We start from the raw sequence: 9,563 nt of genomic DNA, 5'->3' as shown, positions 1-9,563 counted from the left end.
CGCGGTGTGTCTACGGATAGTGATGAAGCCGGTCATCCAACCATGCCCACATACATGTCAAAGCAGTTGAACAAACCAGATAAATTTTATGCAAACCGGATAGTTTTCATTCAAAACGGACCAAGTTCATTATATTTTCAACATATTTCAACTAAACCAAAGCGGACAAGACTTTTTTTAACCTAGATTAAAGATCGCCATCTGTGGCGGGTCCGTGTCCCATGTCCTGTCTTTCCATGTCCGGCAAGCTCATTGGCCGTGAGCCACGGGAAGTGAAGTTGCGGGAGGAGAAGAGTAGGAGTGGCCTTCCTGGGACCCAAGCTGGCCGGCGCGACCGACGTGGAGCTGGAGTTGTCCGCCGCACGCGACTCCTCTTTTGCCACCTCTACACCGACCTCCGCCCGCAGGTCGCACTCTAGTTTTCTGCCTCTTATGGGCTAGGTTGCTCGATTAGAATTAATAGATGAGTTGAGGTGGTAAAAAAATATTGTCACATAAAGAAGAAATATGTGTTGTGCTATACTAATGATTTCAATGAGCTATTCATGAAACTCGTTAGCTCGTCCGTTAAGCCAATTTTTTTGGAACCTTCTAGAAGGTATCTGAACCCTTTTTTCTATTTCTTTTTCATTTTTCCTCTCTTTTTCCGTTTTCATTTTCCCATTTCAAGATTTTTCATTTCTTTCCTTTTTATTTTCTTTCATATTTTTTCAAGTCTATTTTTCTTTTTCAACAAATGTCACATTTCTAATTTGTGTTCACAAATTCAAAAACTTTGTAGGAATTTTCAAAAAATGTTCCCATTTTCCAAATTCTGTTTACAAATTTAAAATAAATTCAGGTTTTGAAAAAAATGCAAATTCAAAAAAGTTTGGAAATTTCAAAAAAAATTCCCACTTTCTAATTTTGTTCAAAAATTTGAAAAAAATTCATGTTTTGTAATTTTTTCTCAAATTCAAAATAAAGTTCTAGGAATTTTAAAAATGTTTGCATTTTCCTTTTTTGTTCAAAAAAATTCAAATAATGTTCATGTTTTCAAATTTTGTACATAAATCCAAGAAATGATCCAGAGAACTTTCAAAAATGTTCGTGTTTCAGAAAAATTTCTCTTAATATTGAAAAATATTCTCATTTTCAATTTTTGTTTCTGTTTTTCATTAATGTTTGCATTTTTTTTACAAAATGTTCTTGCTTCCAATTTGTTCCTTTTTTGCAAAAAAATGTTTGAGAATCACAAACAATGTTCGTGTTTCCGTGAATTGTTTGAGGTTTCGAAAAATTCACAATATTGAAAATGTTCGTTTTTTAAAAATTATTTACTTTTAATCATGTCAAAATTTCAAAATTGTTTTAGTCTGTTGTGACTTATAGTTCATATACGATGGACTGCCATTTTATACACAAATTCCCATGAATTACAGTGGCTAGCGACCTGGTTTCCAAGTAGGGGGTGCTCGGTGTTCGATCCTTCGCTGGGACTTTAGTTGTTGGTGTTTTTTGCGACGTTTAAAGTTTTGCCTTTTCGTTTGTTTCTTTTTAGTCTTGCGCTGCTAATCAAGCATAAGAGTTAGCCGGTAACAACGGCTACCACAGCGTGCGCAACACTATGAAGTCACGGGTTCGAATCCTTAGCGCTAGTGTGCTCCTCTTTTTGTGTTTTTTCACCTCGTGAACGCCAAGCCCAGGCATGCCACCCCTGTGCGAAACGTCGACTCTTTGACGCAAGGGGCGTCACATAGGAGCTCCTTGATGCCTGTGCAACAGGGGTGCCCATCGGGCTCGATAGCTCCTATTCAGCGTTTACGTCGCTCGCGAGCGGGAGCGCGCGCACCCCGCTGCTCCCCGTGCGAACAATTGGGCTGACCGTATTTGCAACCGGTTCTTTTTTTTCTTAATTTTTTCTTTCGGTTTTTTCCGTCTTCTTTTTTCTCTTTTTCTTTCTCTTCAAATCCTTTTTTTATCTTTTTAACTTCTTCTTATTCGGTTTTTCAAAATCCGCGAGCATTTTGCTGAAATCTAGGAACATCATGTTTCAAATTAGTAAACACTTTACAAAATCGGTGAACATTTTCTTAAATTCAATTGTTCTTCATCAAATTCAAAAATAATTCATCATATAGTCAAAAAATTGATGAAACTTTTAAATATGTTAAACATATTCAAAATTAATCATCAAATTCAAATTTTTCGTCAAATTCGAAATTAATTCATCAACCTAAAAAATTTCATAATATCAAAAAATGTTTATGAAATTTATAAAATTTTCATCATATTAAAAAAATCATCAACTTCCAAAAATGTTCTCAAATTCAAAAAAATGTTCATTGAATTTAAACGTAAACATTTTTTGAATCAGCAAACATTTTTTGAATGAACGGTTTGGTAAAATTCATGAATATTTTTTTAATCCGCCGAACATTTTTTAAACACGAAGCTTTTATGATTTCTGCAAGATTTTTCCAAAATGCAGTTTTTAAAAAAATATTAAAACTGTTTATAAATTTGGAATTCATTATAAATTTCCAATATTTTCCAAAATTCTGGGCATGTTTGCCAGCGCCTCAGGCGCTAAGTAGGGGCTCCCATTGGGCTTCAGCTCATAAAGCGGATTTAATCCAGATGCACCAAGCTCCCCTTGCTCTAGCAACTATAAGAGCCCAGGTTATCAAGCTCAGATTTTATATACCTAAAGATGCAATGATGGTTGCTGAGTGATGACCCATGTACTTCTTCAAAGACAAGTGTTGCTAAGAAGATGTATGAGTTCTTATTTTTATTTTAGAGATCCAAAATCAAATTATATCTTTTTGTACAGCAAAAATCAAACTATATCTTAGTTTTACTGTAGTGATAATTAAATCCATAAAATGATGATACTATCAAAAGGGAATCAGAGATCAGTAGTGATACTTTTTCCTGCTGTGTGCTCATAGATCACACTCGAAATCACCAAAACACTGCAGCCATTTCCCCTACTATCGCTCACGAGCAACATACGCAACACCGCAATTACCAAAGACGAGCTTCCTGAGCACGCGTTCCTCACAGATGGATCGAAATCGTCATCAGGCTCAGGATCGGTGGTTCTTTGAAGAAAAATGTAAAGATACGGCCCTGTTTGGTTCGGCTGTGGATTTCTAAAAACAGCTGTGAAAAATCTGATGCGAAAAAGATGTAGGTCATTTGGCAAACCAGCTGATACAGCTTTTTCAGATTTTGACCCGCAGCGGATTTTGACCCGCAGCGGAATCAGATTTTAAAAAGCACGTCTTGAGCTGCTTCAGCTTTTGGTTCAGATTTTGGCAGCGGATTTCTGAAATCGGATTCTGCTGGATTCGCCTTTTGGTTTAGATTCTGCTGCGCGGCAGCGGAATCTGTCGATAAAAGCTGAACCAAACAGGGCCTATATGTGTTGTGTAGCTAACTTCAACAGCTTCCTCCCCCGCAAAAAAAAAGAACTTCAACAACTTACTGTTTTTTGAATCACTGGCACCTCTAAACAGGGCACATAGCTCTTCATTTCCCTATAAACCGAGCAAACCCGGGTAGAAGCTGGAGTAGAATACATTCGACGAGGCATGTCACTGCTGTTATTTATTCCAAACAATAGTAAACCGTTTCGACAGCGTTCGTTCATCAGTATCCAAAATCCAGTCTGCCCTTACTGACGAAACAGTTAAGCACAACACAACACAATTATAGTACATAGGGCCAACTATCAGCCTATGCAGACAAGAGCCTCCTCGCCAGTCTGTCATGTATGTATGTATTCCTACGATAGTATGCCACTGCTCTAGCGGTCACAGGTTCGTGCACGGCCGGGAACTTACACCGAGCGTAGGGCGATTCTGTCCGCAAGGGATGATCAGATCACTTGATCTGGGAACAGACCGCCCACCCGGCTGGTGTTCAGCAACAAAAACGTCGCTGAATTCATTCCTTCCCAGCGTGCATAAGAAGGCACTGCCTCGGTGAAACCTGCAACGACAAGGGCCTGTAAGTTTCCTCAACGCGCCGCTTGCATGCAATCCACATGCCCTAGCTAGACAGAGATGATCTGAAATGGTCTGTGTTGAGGGAAAGAGCAGAGGGTTTACCTTTACTGTGTTTGTAACAGCGAAACTTCTATCTCCTGCAAAGTTTTTCCTTTGGTTTCGACTACGTGTCGCCGCACAAATATTGCTCCTACCACACACGCTGATGAGAACATTGTGTACAGAACCTGTGGACCAAGTTGCTCCAGAAGTCGCAAGAATAACAAACTGACGAAGAAGTTGACGCCCTGCCCATTACAATCAAGCATCATGTGTAAGCAAAAGAGGAAACAATTTATAACTCAAGGAAATTCGACATGGAATAGAACTATAATCAAGGATATCTAGTGCATTCTTGTCTACTGATATTCCAGCTCTTCATTGGAAAAATCTACAGAAGCTGTCTGCATCGATTTAACCGCTGGTTAAATTATACATACAGTAGCAACCATATTTGGGTATAAATTAAAACCATGGTTGCATGATGAGGATTGACTGCATAAACATTTCACGGTTACTTCTGTTTCTCTTCTTAATAGCACGCGAGAGATGCATTAATTCTGCTAGATAGAAGAAGACTTCAGCCTACAACATCTAACACTTCATGACCACAACAAAAGTGCTTTCAATCTTCATAACATGCAGAGGGTCAGTATACCAGTTTGGCACCCTCTTGCAGTCTTGCAACGTAACACTGCTTGGCTACTTGCAAGTTATAAAATCATACGAACAACCTGGCTAACTCATAACTGACAGAAACTAGTCAATTCTTCAATTGCATACAACAGTATAACTGGATATACGACCATAACCTCTGTCTGTTTTCCCTATTCCATTCAAAGGGTGTGCATGTCTAGACTTTTACCCAAATTTGAGCAGTACTGAGCACTAAGGTATTTTTGTTGTTTTCTAGTTTATGCATTTACTCTCAGCTGAACCAAAGCCCATGACAAAGTAGCGTACAAATTTAAAATGCATATTTTTTTTCCATATTGGCAGATTTTGTTTGATCTGATGAAAAACATTTAGCTTGATCCAATGGTTGCTTCATGCTGAAAATAGAACTCTTACCCAGTGCACTGACATACACAGAGCCATAGCTTTGGCCCGAATTTTGTTTGGGAAAATCTCAGGCAAAAGAAGTCCTGGAACTGGGCCTGCTCCCAACGAAAATGCCAAGACAAACCTGCCAACAAAATGTCCAACTATAAGTACCATATGTACCATAGTTATCTTATAATTATAAGAAAGAAAAATATAACTGGCAAAAAAGTTAAGGAGTCCTACCATGAGAACATAGGCAAAAATGCTTCATATGTTGGTTAACTGAATAGAAAGTAACTACCATAGCGGCTCAGCGGTGGCCTAGCCAGATTCCTTGACCTCTACGGGTGCAAATATCGAATGTAGCTATGGGTTTGGGGAGGGCAGGTGGGTAGGGGGGAGATCATAGATCAATCCCCACACCCCTGTCACATGTGCTGCTCACTTGGCAAGTCCTTTAGCCACCTCAGAGCTAACAGGTGACCCTAGCCTTGTCAGAATTTTGTGAACGTGCTAAGCCGGCAATCAAGGTTATGTTTGGCTATCTGAATCGCGGTGGTTTTGCTCAAAACTATCGATGTGGTAGTTGTGAGCAACAGTGACAGTTAAAGTGGTGGTTTGAGGGAACTTATTCAACATAGATGATTTGAAGAACCAAAACTAAGGTTGAGAAACTTGCATGGTAGAACCAAGCTACTAAATGGTATAAATCTGCATGACTTACAGCAGTATCCCACCAACCGAAAGATATACACTTGCAGAACCAAGGTGATGATTCGCTCCAATAGCCTGAAGTCCCATTGAGAAGGCCTATACGTTACACCAGTAAGGAAGTGCAGTCAGTAATGTTCCATATATCTTACAATTACAGTAATTGCTCACCATGAAAAAGAAGCTTCCTACAAGAAGCATTTTCCTGCCTAGTTTGTCCATTAGAAGCATAGCTATAATAGAACCTGGCAGCGAACACAGCAAAATAAGATCAGCAGCTGAATATAGCAGAGCAGTACAAGAACAAACAGCTTTAATGGGCTTACCTAACAAATTTGCAATCCCCATGCATATATTGGCAAGGCTAGAGGGCACCCCCACACTTCTGAACACAGTTGATGAGAAATAGAACACAGAATTTATGCCCGATAACTGTTGTAAAGCAAAGAGCGTTGTGCCAATAAAAACAACTGTAGCAAAAAAGGGACTTGTAATGAACAAACTTCAAGGAAGAACAGAGATAAGGTCACACTGAAGCAGAAAAATGCGACACAATCGACAGCTTGTACCATTGAAGTGGCGGCCATAAAACAACTCTGAGAACTTCACACTTTCCCCATCATCTCCTCTCTCCGATCGAGAAAGTTCTGCCATAGCAGATTTTACGTGAAGAGGGCCTAGAAGCTTCTCAAACTGCATTTCTGCTTCGTTTGTTCTTCCACACTGCATAGAAGAACAGGACTCTTTAAATTGTTTAGAAGACTGCTAAACATGTTACTTCCTAGATGTAAGTTGTGTGTGAGCACGCACGCGTTGGAACTGAAGAAACAAAATAATACACCCTGGACCATAGTCAGAGATGTATACATATCGCAATACAAACAAAATGTGAGGTACCTAGAATTTCATTGATCTGCACCAGGAATATATATGTGTTGTATCTGACCTATATGTGTCAATGGATTCATCTTCCTTCATATTTTCGAGCAGATAAATTATAAATATACCTGATATTACTTAAGTAGCAGTAGGCAATAATTTCCTGAAGGGACAAAAGGCTGTAGGGTGGTGGATAAAGATTGTAGCCAACGGCCCAATGTACAGATTGTTCGATTCAACACATACCCAATTTAGAGAACAACCTTCATAAACTAGTGAAAACTGGAAAGACCTGCACATCTATATTGCAGACAGTTTACCAAAACTTGTGCTGTTTCTAAAAGATAACTCCGAAGTTCGGCGCAGTAAAATGATATCCAAGGTTCTGCTCAGAAAATCAACGCCCTATTTTATGACTAGCAAAGGCACATAACATCAAACTATAGAAGCCCATTCAGAGAGCAGTGGGTATTTCCATGGGTTTGAATCTTTGAATTGATAAATGTGAAGGGTGACATGAGAAAACAAGCAATATCCAGGCGTGTTCAAGAAAAGAAAAAGGAAAAGGCAATATTCCTAAGTAAAGGCACCTTATATAGCCACTGGGGGCTCTCAACACAGAACTCCATAGCAATAGCTTGTAAAACTGCTGGGACAGCTGAAACCCAGAAACACACTCTCCACCTGCCATTGGAAGGATAATGTCAGTAAATATCAGTTTTGTACACATCAATTGTAACACACAAGTAAAGATTGAAGAAGTAGAGCACAAGCTTCTGACCATCTATCAATGTCCTTGACAGGGGTACCGACTAGAAGAGAAAATAAGATTCCCAGACAGGTCGCAATCTGAACAAAGCTGCCATACATGCCCCTCACAGAGGGGGGAGAGACCTAGATTCAAGCAGGTAGGTGATAGTGAGCACCGGCGAAGTATGTTGATATCTGCTGTTAGCAATCGTGCATTGACAAAAATACGAGATGCATACCTCCGTTATATAGAGCGAAGCCACCGGTGGACCCAACCCCATTCCTGCTCCAACCAATAATCTTCCAAATAGCATTCCTTCCAGGCTGTTGGTGAGAGCACTGCAAAATGTTTTTCTCTTCTTCAGTATGGTCTAGCAAAACATAGTTGCACGAATGGTTTGTATACAAATCATATAAAAACAAATCGAGAGCAGCCATGGTTCCTTCCTAGATCAGATTAAGTAGTAATATTTGCAAAACAAAGCATACTAAAAATGATTGTAGACGGCACAGGCTGCTGGTATTTTAGTTCCTGGTCTAATTGTATTTTGCTGGTGCAAGTAAATCCCACATAATGACCAGATCAGCAGTCAGCAGTCAGCAGCCAGCAGTCAATGTGTATATTCATTTAAAACACCCAGCAATCAATTACTAGTATACTTGCAAGTGGCAATTAAACAAAATTAACTAGACTGGAGAGAGACAAGTATTGATTTAACAGGCTTATGGCTTGTGAATGAAATGGTGTCATACTACAAATAGATGGTACCTTAAGGCGGCTCCCACGATCATGGGCAGGGTGCTGAGCTGAAAAGCGCGGCGCCGGCCGATTCCGTCAGCGACTGAGCCGCTGAAGAGGCACCCGACGAACGCTCCCCCCAAGCATATGCTCACCACGAGCCCTGCGTCCACGGAACCACACACGCAAATCTCATGACCGGGCCCCAAAGAAAGCAACCAAGGCCGTGCATACGGAGGGAGGGCTCGTGTGCCGCGTACCTTCGGCCAGCGTGTTGCCGGCGAATCCGAGGTCGGCGGAGATGCTCTCGAGCGGCTCGTTCACCACCCTGCACCAACCACCATGGCATCAGCACGAAACAGACATGCGGGACATGCGTGAGATGAGATCCCTCTAGCAGAAAAACGAGAGGCGTGCGCGTGAGGTGGAGCCCGTGGGGACGGGGGTGACCGGGCACGGGATGATGAGCGAGCGAGCGCAGGCACGCACCCTGTGTGGTAGCCGAAGAGGAAGGAGGTGACGGTGGCGACGCACACGTGCGGCAGCGACCGGCGCCACGACGGGCCCGCCCCTGCTGCCCCTGCTCCTCCTGCTCCGTCGGGCGTCTTCTCTGCTGTCGGATCTAAGACGTCGTCACGGAGATTCGACCGGCGGCAGATTAAAGCGAAATGCGAAGGGGATCGGTGGAGGGAGGGAGGGGCGCACGGACCTGGCGTCTCGAGGTCGGGATCCATGGCGGCGTCGCGGGACGGCACGCGCTTGTACGCCGCGGTGCCGAGCTTCCACCGCATCGCCCCGCAGGAGGAGATTGGGGGATCGGGGGCGAGGGGAAGAAAAGGGAGGGAGGGAGAGAGAAAGGGATCTGGGAGAGGGAGCGCGCGCCTATATTCCTATTGGGGCTGGGCGCGTGTCGCTGGGCTGAGTGGCACGGAGGAGGAGGGAGATTTGACTGCCTTTTGAGTCGCAGCACGGGCACCGACCAGCGCCGAGAAGAAGGACGGAGAAGGTGGTGGTGGGGAGAAAGAGAAATGCCTTTGCTTCTTTTCTCCGTTGGTTGGCGAGGCGAGATGCGTGCGGGTGGCGCTCGCGGCGACGCGTGGCCGCCCGCGGGGATCCAGGACCGTCGCCACCGGGCCGGGCCGTCGGCGGGCTGAACACCGTCGGTTCCCCACTTGCAAATCCGAGACAATGACCAGAGCATCCCCAACATCAACCCGCAAAAGACATAAATGAAAGTGATTATGGTGATGAATGACGACGTGAAAGGGTAGAGGTATCCTAAGGTCAATTACAACACCACACCGTATTTGATCCGTCCTGTCCGTTTGGGTCGAAACAAACAAATATCACGGCCTAACACAGCCTCGGTCATAAATTTTGATCGTCTTGTGCCCGCCTAGACCTAT

The 9,563-nt window shown here is 42.7% G+C and overlaps 1 protein-coding gene across 3 annotated transcripts; it reads right to left on the bottom strand.

Annotated features, from left to right (window-relative positions):
- Positions 1-3,567: 3,567 nt before the first annotated feature.
- Positions 3,568-9,148, bottom strand: LOC119329273 (probable plastidic glucose transporter 3). 3 transcript variants are annotated; one of them, XM_037602290.1, is made up of 14 exons: positions 8,867-9,148; positions 8,647-8,779; positions 8,418-8,485; positions 8,188-8,320; positions 7,658-7,757; positions 7,450-7,562; positions 7,259-7,352; positions 6,359-6,512; positions 6,116-6,259; positions 5,961-6,034; positions 5,803-5,888; positions 5,106-5,220; positions 4,098-4,282; positions 3,568-3,978 (listed from the first exon to the last, which is right to left on the bottom strand). In XM_037602290.1, the coding sequence occupies exons 1-13, from the start codon at positions 8,946-8,948 to the stop codon at positions 4,100-4,102; spliced, it is 1,479 nt and encodes a 492-aa protein (XP_037458187.1). In that variant the 5' UTR covers positions 8,949-9,148; the 3' UTR covers positions 3,568-3,978; positions 4,098-4,099. The 3 variants fall into 3 exon arrangements, with proteins under 3 accessions (XP_037458187.1, XP_037458188.1, XP_037458189.1); XM_037602291.1 differs by having other exon boundaries at positions 8,647-8,770; XM_037602292.1 differs by having other exon boundaries at positions 8,647-8,767; positions 8,867-9,147.
- Between the last annotated feature and the right edge of the window lie 415 nt (positions 9,149-9,563).

This window comes from Triticum dicoccoides, chromosome 7A (genome assembly GCF_002162155.2).
Source record: "Triticum dicoccoides isolate Atlit2015 ecotype Zavitan chromosome 7A, WEW_v2.0, whole genome shotgun sequence".
NCBI lineage: Eukaryota > Viridiplantae > Streptophyta > Magnoliopsida > Poales > Poaceae > Triticum > Triticum dicoccoides.
Note: the sequence above shows the minus strand (reverse complement) of the source record. Positions and strands in the feature narration are given on the sequence as shown.